Source organism: Accipiter gentilis, unplaced genomic scaffold (genome assembly GCF_929443795.1).
Source record: "Accipiter gentilis unplaced genomic scaffold, bAccGen1.1, whole genome shotgun sequence".
Taxonomy (NCBI): Eukaryota; Metazoa; Chordata; class Aves; order Accipitriformes; family Accipitridae; genus Astur; species Astur gentilis.
The window spans coordinates 556,529-569,804 of record NW_026060950.1 but is presented as its reverse complement, the minus strand read 5'-3'; the positions used below and the strand labels follow the sequence as shown (position 1 = coordinate 569,804).

At 46.5% G+C, this 13,276-nt stretch overlaps 1 protein-coding gene across 15 annotated transcripts in view; it reads right to left on the bottom strand.

Moving 5' to 3' along the window:
• Nucleotides 1-13,276, bottom strand: part of LOC126037129 (uncharacterized) — a 115,347-nt gene that overhangs the window by 95,862 nt on the left and 6,209 nt on the right. For 7 of the 15 annotated variants that reach the window (XM_049797378.1, XM_049797371.1, XM_049797377.1 and 4 more), the window contains exon 5: nt 11,407-11,519. In XM_049797378.1, the coding sequence (XP_049653335.1) occupies nt 11,407-11,519 (113 nt within the window). Of the gene's footprint in view, nt 1-10,812; nt 11,079-11,406; nt 11,520-11,848; nt 11,962-12,290; nt 12,404-12,732; nt 12,846-13,276 lie in introns of those variants that run through there. The other 8 variants (XR_007505522.1, XR_007505523.1, XM_049797372.1 and 5 more) reach the window with 4 other exon arrangements.

The following is a 13,276-nucleotide window of genomic DNA, read 5'->3' as shown; positions in this document are numbered from 1 at the left end:
CAATCTGTGGGATGGATCCTGGGGTTTGTTTTGATTTATCTTAAGATTTTATAAACACAGGGCACCCTTACAATCTACCTATCTAGAACACATATATACTAAAAGGAAGGACTGACCTGACCCTGCAGTCACAGATAAAACAGACTCCTCTCTCGCCAACTGAGAGAAAGCAGCTTGGCTATTTGGGCTGACTACATTGAAGACATTCAAAATGGTCATAACAGAGCAGTGTTGACTTTTCCAAGAATTTGCTCAATCAGCATCAACTAAGTTGTTAGAAAAAAAGAATGTGGAGGCTGACTCCTACTGGGAAATCAATTTCTACAGTCCTGTTCAGCCAGGAACCAAAAGGGTGCCTTTCCACTTGATCCTTTAACTGTATTTAATTTTGATAGGTAATTCTGGTTTCCTCAAAAAGACTTCCTTTGTCAGAGTCCTCTTCTCAATCAGGTACTGGAGGTTTATTTTAAATAATTTCACTGCAAGCACAGATCCCCTTTGTTAAAGCCAGTTCAAATTAGGCCATTGAAAAATTAACGACCACTTGTATTCTCCACAACTATCTGTGCATACGTACTTCACTATGAATCAGCCGTTGCAGAAGTCAAGTGCTACGGCCTCGTTTAACAGCTTACAAGTAGTAATACATTGAATTTCTATATAATACTTACAGTTCCCAGCCTGGTCTGCCACCTGCTGAGCCAATTGTATTGCCTCTCCCCGGATGACCTTTTGGAGTGGAGAGAGGAAAAAGCAAAAAATCCCATGCAGTTTATCTGAAGATAATGTTTTGAAAGGAATTCTAAAGTTACAGTTCCTTACCAGTGATGGGTATTGACTGTCCTTGGGGGCCCAGACGACTTGCTAATGCTGCTTGTCTTCGCACAGGAAGCTGACAGCCCTTGTGAATAAACGCAGACAGTTGGAAAAGAAGCTCTACTACAATATAAGAATCACTGCATATGTTGAAATAAAGCTTACCTTCTCTTCCAACAAACTGCTGACTGACAGAGAGGAAGATGTAGATGGTTCAGCGGCACTCACCAGAACAGCGGGAGGTCTAACAGTCTTGGGTGCTGGTGGAGGCGGTGGCGGCTGCTGCTGCTGCTGCTGTTGCTGCTGAATCTGCTGATGGAGCCTTTTTGTGTATCCAGTTCCATTTTTGAAGTTGTTCACAGCCTAGAGGCAGAAAAGCATTTACAAGAAGCTACGATGGAACTTCAGCAGATATACGAACAGAAGCCTTCACAGAGGAAAATTACTCATGTATTCCTGTAAATGCCATCAATCCTCAAAGAAACCAACATACAGATGTATGAACACGTCACATTGAACACTGATACTAATGACTGGTAGCTCAGAGGACCTGTATTTCAAGTACTTCAGCGTTAACGCCAAATGTGAAAGCAAGGCAATCGTGTTCAGTAAGAGCAGGACCCGAATTTGCCAGATCATCTCTAAAGAGTCGTAAGCTTCTGTGACAGCAGCAAACAGTGCATTTGAAAAGTCAATTTAGCCTTATTCAATTACGCCTTGCTTAAGGAGATGTAAATTAATATTTTCTTCCCTTTCCGCTTTTTACAAAGAGCCTTTTCTTACAAGCACTTTATGTAAAAGTCGTCATGTTACCTGGCGTATGCACTTGTTGGGAATTAAAGCATCAGGTGAAACATCTGTCTCCTGACACGTTGGGCATACATGTTCCTCAGATTCCAGTAATGCTGTTCTAATACCTGCATAGAATTAGAATAATCAAAACAGTATTTAGCCAAACTAAGGAAGTTTTGGGGCTTCTCACCAGTCATAAAGACATGTCTATGATTAATAGGTAAATATAGTCTTGTACTGAGAGCATGAAGCTATAAATGTTCAATAGTGTAAAAAATTTCTAGTATGCAGCAAATAACTATACAGTTTTGTATTTCACCATTGGAACATCTGCAGATGTAGCATAGGCTGTGTCTTGATGTTGCAGCTAGTCTTTTTCCCCACTATCTAGTACAGCGAGAAGTCCCCAACCTCAAGGTTAATGAACAAAACATGTTTCAAAAAAACCTCATTAATAGGTTCAAAAAACCATTAGGAGGTTCGAGTTCTGAAGGTTTTAACCAGCTCTCCCGTGGAGAAGAATGTGGATTAAATGCCTAACTATCTGTTTGTTGCAGACCACTGTAAGTCACCAGAGTCGGCTATATAATTTTGTATGAGACAAAGGGCTGTGGACCAACTAAAAGCATTCAGTGTCTAATACTGTAATCCCCTGCACAATTAGCCACTCTCCTCATACTCGTCCTTCCGCTTGTAAAGAAGACTTAACTAGATACCTAAAAAGGGGAAAAGGCTTCCTGGCTTTTTTCGCCCTTGATACCAGAAGAGCCCTTTCCCGTCCAGGGTATACTTCAGCATAAAATAGAACTGGTAGCAAAGTAATTTTGTTCCCTCCTCTTTCTGCTTTCAGAAAATCAGATGTGATGTTTAGAATTAACAAACACGGGCGTAACACTTACATTTGTCACAATAACTGTTGCCACAGCAGGGAATAACAGCTGCATCAGTCATTATGTCCTGACAGATGAGACATGACAACTCATCTGGAACGGGAGCATCTGAGGTGGAGGAAGAGGAGGAGGAGGAGGAGGAGGAAGAAGAAGACGGCTCCTCTGGTAAAAAGGGAGGCTTCTCCATCCTTCCTCTAGCATAAGCTTCCCTGGAGGAGGGGTGGGGAAGGAAAAAGAAACGAGTTAAAGATGGGTAGAGGAAAACTTTTCCAAGCTTTGCATTTTCTCAAAGCAAGAGAAGAGATGGAATTCTTCTCGCTCCACATGAGCCTCCTAAAAGGTAGGCGCTTAGTTTAAACTACTTTTCTATAGCCACAACACTAGAAGAGGGAGGGAGGAACAATCTTCCTTCTGCAGAACTCTCCCATTCATTGGAGCAACTAAGAAAGAAGCTCAGACTAGAAAATTAATCTTTTCACAGCTAGAAAGCAGGTGAAATGAATCCCACCTCTCCTTTGCCAGAGGATACATGTAAATTGCAGGCTCAGCATAACGTTAGTCTCCGAGCAATTACATTTTATAAAAGCAAGAAGTCGATGTTACAGCTTCTACAAAAGGAGATCCAGGACGGAAAACCAGAAGTGCTACCACGGTCATTTTAAAAGAGCCACTCCTGTCAGCCCACGGCAGTATTTTCTCACTGTATAGCAACAGGAAAACTTCAGCCTGTTTCACACATGGGATTTCAGAAAAGTCAGAGGGGGAGGAAATCTCAGTCCAACAGCCATCTGTTAGACTTGGCAAGAAGCCTTTGAAACATAAAACAGAAGCAAAATGAGCTTTCAGTGACTACGGTTAAATGGCATCAATACTCAGCCAGGGACTTAGTGCAATTAAAACACGCAAATATTCAATAGATGGGGCAGAGAGAAATGTCTTGGTTTTGTACAAAATAATAAAAACTGTGAACTGCCATTAAGAAGAGTGGAAAACAGAAACATTTCCACTAATACTGAAAGATATAAAAACATGCACGAGTGTTCACCCAGAAAGACCTATGGATATATTGAATGTCTACGACCTAGGAAAAAGAAAATTTCACACTTCTAATTCCAGCTTCCCCTGGAATTTTGAAGGCCTTTGCAACATTGCCATACAACCTCTGCATTTCACCCCAACAGAAACAATTCTTAATATGAGGATTCATGTATTTGTTACGTAACTGCCAAGGCAAAACAATTAAAAACTAAGTAACACCACAAGTCCCCCACAATCTTACCCCATTTGTCGGGCAGTTCTTTATGTAGTGGCCACGTTTTCCGCAGTGAAAGCAAGTAGATGATGGCGGAGCGGACCCAAGGGTTTCTTCAGGTAACTAAATGGTTTGGGGGAGAAAACCAAAGAGGTAGGCATGTGTCTCTCTCGTTAAAACAAACATCTCTGCAATTTTTCCACGATCTGCAAAGATCAGATGGGACACAATCAACACTTACTTGACTGGGTCGTATTCGCAGCAGGACCCTATCTTCAAAGCTTTTATTTCACCTTCTTCGGAAGCACTGGCTTCAGCCACGCTGGCAGTCTGTTTAACAGGCAATTATTTGACACGCACATTGGAAACACATTTAAGCCCACACAGCCAAAGACAACACCGCTCACCCGACCCTGCAAAGAGCAGCACAACACTAGCTGAGGTTGCATGAAAACAGGGGCTTGCATAAAATATAGCTGTCCTGAAGATGTTCTGGGGAGTCCTTACGTCATTACAGGGTGTATATGTGCCTGTTAACCTACTTGAAAAGAGCATTCTAGGGCACTCAAAACCTTAGGCTCTCTTTGGGCCTCACATAAAGACTGGTGTAACCAATCCAATTTTCTTCCAAGCAGGCTCTGGCCATGTCCACCAAAAATTACCCTGTCCAGTATTTTTAAGCTGCTCTTTAAGCTCCAGACTAGCTGAACGAGAAGACATCCACTGTACATTTAATTGAGAAAGATGTACGCAAGGATCATTATTTACATTTTTGCAGCATTAAAAGGACACACAGCTTAAAGAGTCGGGGAAGCTGGTTTTTGCTTGTGGAAATTCAGCTTCTAACACAGAAGCATCATTCAACCTTCAGGCGCACAATCTCTCTTACATCCTTCACAGAGCTGATGGGGATAGGCACACCTTGCATCCCTGAATACCTGGGTCTGGGAAAAGGCCTTGTCAGAGCATGCCTTCACAGCCTTAAAAAGGATGAGACATCCAGCAACCATCCTTACCATGTGTATTCTAAGATAAAAAGAAATACTGGCAACACTCTTTATCATGGGGACGAGGAATACAGCTGGAAAACTACTGTAAAAAAAACATGGAACAGCAACACAGCATTCTGGCTGCAATGTGTGTTACTTCATGACAAATGACATGAAATAAAAACTGATGGTTCGTGGGACTTGTGCATTGTAACATGTAGCTGGGGTAGGTTCAGAATACTTTAACCAGGGAATCCAAAAGCTATTTGAAATGTTGGCATAAATAATTCAGATCGTAACTCAAGAGCAGAGCACAAAAAAATATCTCCTAAGGGAAGACGCATAACGGGCTCTTTCATACGCACGGTATCTCTTTCTGTGGAGGTGAAGCAGGCTGAAAACCACAGAAGACGGCCAGGAAGAGCAGAAAATTTGCTGCAGTAAATACACCAATTGCAAAGCACGTTCTAGCTTGACCTCACACCTATTTTAAAACAAATACTTAAGTGGGTCCAGCGTGTACAGCGTTGGTTTCTCTTTATTGGCTCATATTCCACACTGGATTAGCAGAGGAGAGAAAAAAACCTGCTTGAATATACAAAAATAAATTTTTTGCACTAAAGATCACAGCTATTGCCATCTTCCATACCTGCCTCAGCTCTGACCTCTAAACCCCAGTGCCCTTCTTACACCAGGAACTCAGCCATCTTTTCCAGACGCAGGAGCACGTCCCCACAATCCCCAGGAGACCTGCATCTCTATCAAAAGGCACTTGGAGCTAAAAGATGAATTGGCTGGCACAGGTCTCACCCTGCCCAGCAGCTTGGAGATTTGGGTTCACAAATACAAAACACTTTAAAGCCAAAACACTCTCTCTAGCTGCTACTTTGCTTATTCTTGTTTGAAAGAAATACTTGTCAATTTGAACATCTTTTCCACATCAATTCAACCAGATTTGTTTACATTCAAACTTTAAATCAAAAATGTATAAAAACCCAAACTAAAAAAATTGCACCGTGCTCTTCATTTTTACCTAACTTTTTAAGCATCTTTTGCTCAAAATACTTCTATTTTCATTATAATCCGGTATTATTTCTCGGGAGTTATAGAGCACTTTTTTCACTTGAGTGCAATTTAGTTAGCTTATCTCCTAAAAGTACTTCATTCCTGATGACTTAACAAGACTCACAGTGCAAAATGAGATGCAGCATCTCCCTGGGCAATGCTACGCGCCTTGGGCAGTGGTCCTCCGAAACAGGACAAACAGAGAGTGCCTAAGCTTATCAGGGATGAAGCAAAGAGGAAAAGGCATCTAATTAGACCTACTCAAAGATCCAAGCACGATCTTCAAACACAAACTTTCTTCCGCAACCAAATGTCTAAGACTGACTTTCCTTTCTGTTAAAATCAATCTATCAATCAATGAGAGACTGTACTTGGCTTCAGTAAGGGCTAACAGCAGAGTTGCCAGAGACCTGATGAGGAACACAGGAGACTGGGGTGTGATTCATCTGACTAAACGTGGATGTCTCTAATGTAGACGCCCACGGCCAAGCCAAACTTGGTCCCATTTTTAGGCAACACAGAGTTAAGTCCGTGTAACCAGTGCTTCAAGGGACCGTTTATCTTATCCTAAATAAACATTTATATATTTGGTCAGAAAGACCGCCCATTAGATTCACTGATTTTATTCACTACGTCTCCTTTAAAATAAAACAGGACCTCATGCCAGTTGTGCAGGCAGAGACGATTGCAACTGCGTTACAGATACACTGTTGAGGTCTGACAAATCACAGTCCACCTCTGCTCCATCCAGGTTGGCTCAAGACCGGGAATTCACATCTCCCTCACCTCCAAAACGGCTCCCGTAACCCCCAGAAGAAGGGAAACGGCAGATTCGCCTGATAAAGCTCCTCCTATGAGCAATGACACCAGTCGCTGGACCAGAGACAGAGAGCCAGTCCCCACCCACAGCCCACAGCTCCTGAAGGTCACCTAAGGAGATCTGCAGATTCCAACTTTACCTCTTCTCAAGCCCAAACGCCGAGGGATTTATGCCAGAGAGAGGAGCTCCAACGGGATCTTCTGGCTGCGCTGGGTCCGTTGACCCAACTGGGAGGGACCATTCAAAAACTGCCACAGGGACCCCAACATTCTGAAGCATGCGGGGGGGGCTGGGCTATGCAAATGACGGAACCCCCAACAGCTGCTTCCACCCCACTGCCACCCACCCACCAGACCTCACAGCACCGACTGCTACAACACACCAAACCTTCGTGGGGTGATGCCCCTCCACGCTCAACTCCAGGACGCAAGCTTTGAGGGTGGCATGGGCTTGAACTCGGACATGGCATCCTTGCTCCTGGAGGGCGAGATGGGCATGTTCACCTCCCTCCGAAAGAGGGAAAAATAACATCAGAAACTCTCAACCGGACACAACAATAGCTTGAACTCATTGAAACCCGACACAGAAGATGTCTCCATGAACTTCTCCTCCTACTTTTTAACAACCAAAACACATTACTATGCTTTAGTGGTACGCTTCAGTCAACCATGATTAATTGCAAGAAATCACACGAGATCATCTGAACACCACTGTGAAGGCTGTTTAATGTTTAAGCAAGCTGGGAAGAGATTTTGTCAGCCAGGAGTCCATCAGTTAGCACTTGCATCTTCAAGGGAACCAATTTTTGTAATACAAAACGGGTATTTTTATTCCTAAACCCATTTACTCTCAGCAGGGGAAGGTAATTCACTGTATACTAGCACTCAGCTGTTCACACACACTTCCCCAATTTTAAAAAAACCAAACAACCCAACAAGTTGCACTAAGCAGTATTTCAGATGGAAGGCAAATGTAGGTAATCCTTCCTGAAATAGAGGCAGCTCAAAGCAATTGTCCTCCTGTCCCACAGGGAGCATCCCAATAGAAGACTGAACGCTTTAGGACTGAAGGCCACTTTTTAGAGTACACAGCTTCGTTTATAAGGCCCAAGTACACATTTTTCTGTCCCAAAGCCTTGTTTTGACTGTCCAAATACTCCTTTTCGCGTCCCAACCCTTCTTTTTTGTGAACAAATCCTCATTTTGATGGTCCAAAGCTTTATTTATAAACTCCAGAGCCCCATTTCAGGCTCCGCAACCTTGTTTCTAAACTCAAATTTTGAGGCTCCGAACCTCAGTTTTAGGGCCCAATGCCTCATTTTCGGGGTCCAAAGAATCGTTTCCACAATCCACCCCTTCATTTTTAGGGTCCTGAAGCCTCATTGCAGGGGCCCAAATACCCATTTGTAAGGCCCAAACCTTCCTTTTACAGCACAAACCCCACCGTTAGAGCCCCAAGCCTCATTCTTTACCTTCCAAAGCCTCCTCTTCAGGGAACAGAGCCTCCTTTCCAGGGACCATAGGCTCATTTTTAGGATCCAGTCTGCAACTAGGGAGAGCCCAAGGCCTCATTTTGGGGGTCCAAATATTCAATTGGAGGGCCCAAAGCCTCATTGTAGAGGCCAAGCTCCTCATCTGGGGTGCAAGGCATCTCTTGTTTAACGCACAACCCCTCATTTGGAGCTTCCAAAGACCCATTTCTAGGGCGCAAAGCCCTCGTTTTTGGTACTGAAGCATCCCTTGAAGGCACAAAACCTAATGCAGGGTTCAAAGCCTCAGTTTCATTTCCAAAGCCCCACTCTTAGGGCCCAAACCCTCCATTGGAGGGTCCAAAGGCCTCTTTTAACAGCTGAGGGCCTCCCCTGGAGTGACCCAAGCCCTCTCTTTGGGACCAAAGCCTCATGTCTTGGGGCCCTATCGACACCAATAGGTTCCCCTCCTTTGCAGAGCCCAAAGGGTCACATGTAGCATCTCCCCCACCATTTTTAGTGCCCAAAGCCTCATCTGGAGGGCCAAACTCCTCATTGTTCTGGTCCAAACCATTTGGCCTTTTATGACCCATAGCTGTTCTTTAGGGCCCGCAGTTTCACTTGGAGGGTTTAAACCCTCAGCTTTAAGGCACAAAGCCACGCTTTTAGGCTCCAAAGTTACACTTACAGGGCAGAAAGCCTCGTTTTCCCTTCCCAAAGTCTTAGGTTTGGCTTCCAGAGCCCCATTTCAGGCTCCAAACCCCCATTTTGAGGGTCCACGGGCTCCCTTGCAGTTGGCAAAGTCTCCTTTTTAGAGCCCAAGGCCACTTTTTTAGTTGCCGAACTCCCATTTTCAGTCTCCAAAGCCTCATTTTTAGGATCCAGCCAGTCGTTTTCAGGGTCCAAGCCACATCCTGAGTTTCCAAACCCTCATTTTTATGCTCCAAACCCTTCTCTTAGGGCCCAAAGCCTCATTTTGAAGGCCAGTCCCTTGTTGCGACACAGACAGGACTGTCGGGGGATGCAACGGGTCTACAAAATGCCTGACAGTTCGAGAACAGCGCGACCTTGAGCAGCTTGTAGTGTATCCTTGAAAGTCTGGGAAGATCCGAGAAGAGCGGTACAAAAACAAGATAGCGATAAGAAGAACCGTTACTAACTAAACCAATCATCTACTAACACATACTCTGAAGTAGGGAATAAAAAGGTGTGTTAGAACAATAAAGGAGCCATTTTGCATGATCTGTTACTTGTCGTGTCCGTCTCTACCGCGACACAGGACCACCAACGGGCCTGGGTAGGAACCCCAAGGCCCATCAGGAGGTCGTGAGGGGACGAGAGAATAAACGCACAGAACAAGGCGCAGCCTTCAACAGCGCCCACCTATGGGACTCACAGAAGGCATGAGTACAGCTTTACAGAGCTGGACCAGCCCCTCCAATAGCCCAGCCACAAAGCTTTCTAAACAAGGCAGAAACATTGACTCCTTTTCTCGTCCCTACTTAAGATTCCCTGTAGAACTGGGTCTTGGCCTGACCGAGGCTGTAGGAGGGAGGAAGACGAGGGAAAACTTTGCAGGGAAAACACCCAGACACAGTATGGCCTGGCATCAATAAATGTAGGCACAAGCAAGCCCTTGGGAGCAAACTCTTTATTCTCTGCCTGGGGGAGCTGCCTGGGGGCTCTGTGGCCCTGGAGCCACACACCTCCTCAGGACATCCTCCACAAGGCTCCCAGCTACCGCCCTCTTCAACGACGGGCTGCACGGGCTCCTCCGGGAGAAGCTTTAAACGCACTGGTCTGTGCCGTGCTCCTGCCTGGGTAGGGCGCTTGGGACCCGCTGGAGGCATGGGCTCTCTTGGAAACTGGGGGCCCGTGGAGGGAAGGGTGTCTGCGGTGCTCCCTGGCCGGAGTATACGCAGAGTTTCCAGTGCAGGCACTGAAGACCTTGCTGTGGCTCCTTGCTGTGCTGAGCCCAACTGAGTTTTTAAGAGTAGAAAAAATCACTGCACCGGCCAGAAAGTGCCTGGAAACTTCATCCCTCTTCATTGCCCATTTCCCATGCGAGCTCCACAACCTGGGAGCAACGCAGCCAATAGAACCTTCGAGAAGCAGACTCACAGCCTGCTGCAGCTGGCCCTGCTCGAGCAGCCGAGGTGGGCTGGATGATCTCTAGAGGTCTCTTTCAGCATCCATTCTGTGCTGCTATGACTCTGTCTCTATCATGGTTTAACCCCAGCCAGCAACTAAGCACCACCCAGCCGCTCACTCACTCCCCCCCCACCCAGTGGGATGGGGGAAAAAATCCGGAAAAAGAAGTAAAACTCGTGGGTTGAGATAAGCACGGTTTAATAGAACAGAAAGGAAGAAACTAATAATGATAATACTAATAAAATGACAACAGCAATAATAAAAGGATCGGAATGTACAAATGATGCGCAGTGCAATCGCTCACCATCCACCATTCACACCCAGCTAGTCCCCGAGCAGCGATTCCCCCCCCCACTCCCCAGTTCCTATACTAGATGGGATGTCGCATGGTATGGAATACCCTGTTGGCCAGTTTGGGTCAGGTGCCCTGGCTGTGTCCTGTGCCAAGTTCTTGTGCCCCTCCAGCTTTCTCGCTGGCTGGGCATGAGAAGCTGAAAAATCCTTGACTTTATCTAAACACTCCTCGGCAACAACTGCAAACATCAGTGTTATCAAGGTTCTTTGCATACTGAACTCAAAACATAGCACTGTACCAGCTACTAGGAAGACAGTTAACTCTATCCAAGCTGAAACCAGGACACTTTTAACCACTTAACATTCCGTGAGAAATACTGCAAGAGCTCAAGAAGAAAGAGCAGAAAGACAGGAGACAGGTGAAAGCCTAGAGCGCCAGCTAGACGGAATGAAAGACCCTCTTCCTTCTCTGAAGCTTCAGCAAGGCTTCCTTCACCTGCTTGTCTTGGAGTCTTGGGTCGATCCCGGAGAAGAGAGCTTCCTGCAAAAGAGAAGAATCATCTAGGGTAGCCTCATTGGTCAAGTCTGGGGCTGCTACCTGGGATCTCCGGTCCTTATAAGAAAAGGCCAAAAGACGCTAGGAGACGTCTGGAAGGAATCACAGGGGATCCCGGAGGGCACAGCTTCCTACAAAAAAGAAAAAAACCTCAACGGTAGCTTCCTACGAGGAGTCTGGGGCTTCTTCCTGACCCCTTAGTAGGTAAAGCAGAGGACAGAAGACTGTGGGAGATGCCTGGGAGGAGTCTCAGGTGCCTGTCGGAGTTGAGAGATTTCTCTACAGGAGAACAAAAATGTCTCGAGCTACTTACTTGGAGGAGTCTGGGGCAGGTAGATGGGATCTCCGGTCCCGAACGCAGAGGTCGAAACATTCTGGGATGATGCCTGGGAGGAGTCTTGGGTCGATCCCGCAGAAGAGAGCTTCCTGCAAAAGAGAAGAATCATCTAGGGTAGCCTCAGTAGTCAAGTCTAGGGCTGCTACCTGGGATCTCCGGTCCTTATAAGAAAAGGCCAAAAGACGCTAGGAGACGTCTGCAAGGAATCACACGGAATCCCAGAGGGCAGAGGCTCCTCGAAAACAAGAAAAAACGTCAACGGTAGCTTCCTTGGAGGAGTCTGGGGCTTCTACCTGACCCCTTAGGTAGGTAAAGCAGAGGACAGAAGACTGTGGGAGATGCCTGGGAGGAGTCTCAGGTGCCTGTCGGAGTTGAGAGATTTCTCTACAGGAGAACAAAAATGTCTCGAGCTACTTACTTGGAGGAGTCTGGGGCAGGTAGATGGGATCTCCGGTCCCGAACGCAGAGGTCAAAACGTTCTGGGATGACCCCTGGGAGGAGTCTTGGGTCGATCCCGGAGAAGAGAGCTTCCTGCAAAAGAGAAGAATCATCTAGGGTAGCCTCATTAAACAAGTCTGGGGCTGCTACCTGGGATCTCCGGTCCTTATAAGAAAAGGCCAAAAGACGCTAGGAGACGTCTAGAAGGAACCACAGGGGATCCCGGAGGGCAGAGGTTCCTCCAAAAAAGAAAAAAACCTCAACGGTAGCTTCCTTGGAGGAGTCTGGGGCTTCTACCTGACCCCTTAGGTAGGTAAAGCAGAGGACAGAAGACTGTGGGAGATGCCTGGGAGGAGTCTCAGGTGGCTGTCGGAGTTGAGAGATTTCTCTACAGGAGAACAAAAATGTCTTGAGCTACTTACTTGGAGGAGTCTGGGGCAGGTAGATGGGATCTCCAGTCCTGAACGCAGAGGTCAAGACGTTCTGGGATGATGCCTGGGAGGAGTCTTGGGTCGATCCCAGAGAAGAGAGCTTCCTGCAAAAGAGAAGAATCATCTAGGGTAGCCTCATTAGACAAGTCTGGGGCTGCTACCTGGGATCTCCGGTCCTTATAAGAAAAGGCCAAAAGACGCTAGGAGACGTTTGGAAGGAATCACAGGGGATCCCGGAGGGCAGAGTTTCCTCCAGAAAAGAAAAAAGCCTCAACGGTAGCTTCCTTGGAGGAGTCTGGGGCTTCACCCTGACCCCTTAGGTAGGTAAAGCAGAGGACAGAAGACTGTGGGAGATGCCTGGGAGGAGTCTCAGGTGCCTGTCGGAGTTGAGAGATTTCTCTACAGGAGAACAAAAATGTCTCGAGCTACTTACTTGGAGGAGTCTGGGGCAGGTAGCTGGGATCTCCGGTCCTGAACGCAGAGGTCAAAACGTTCTGGGATGACGCCTGGGAGGAGTCTTGGGTCGATCCCGGAGAAGAGAGCTTCCTGCAAAAGAGAAGAATCATCTAGGGTAGCCTCATTAGACAAGTCTGGGGCTGCTACATGGGATCTCCGGCCCTTATAAGAAAAGGCCAAAAGACTCTAGGAGACATCTGGAAGGAATCACACGGAATCCCAGAGGGCAGAGGCTCCTCGAAAACAAGAAAAAACGTCAACGGTAGCTTCCTTGGAGGAGTCTGGGGCTTCACCCTGACCCCTTAGGTAGGTAAAGCAGAGGACAGAAGACTGTGGGAGATGCCTGGGAGGAGTCTCAGGTGGCTGTCAGAGTTGAGACATTTCTCTACAGGAGAAGAAAAATGACTCGAGCTGCTTACTTGGAGGAGTCCGGTGCACGTAGATGGGATCTCCGGTCCCGAACGCAGAGGTCAAGACGTTCTTGGATGATGCCTGGGAGGAGTCTTGGGTCGATCCCGCAG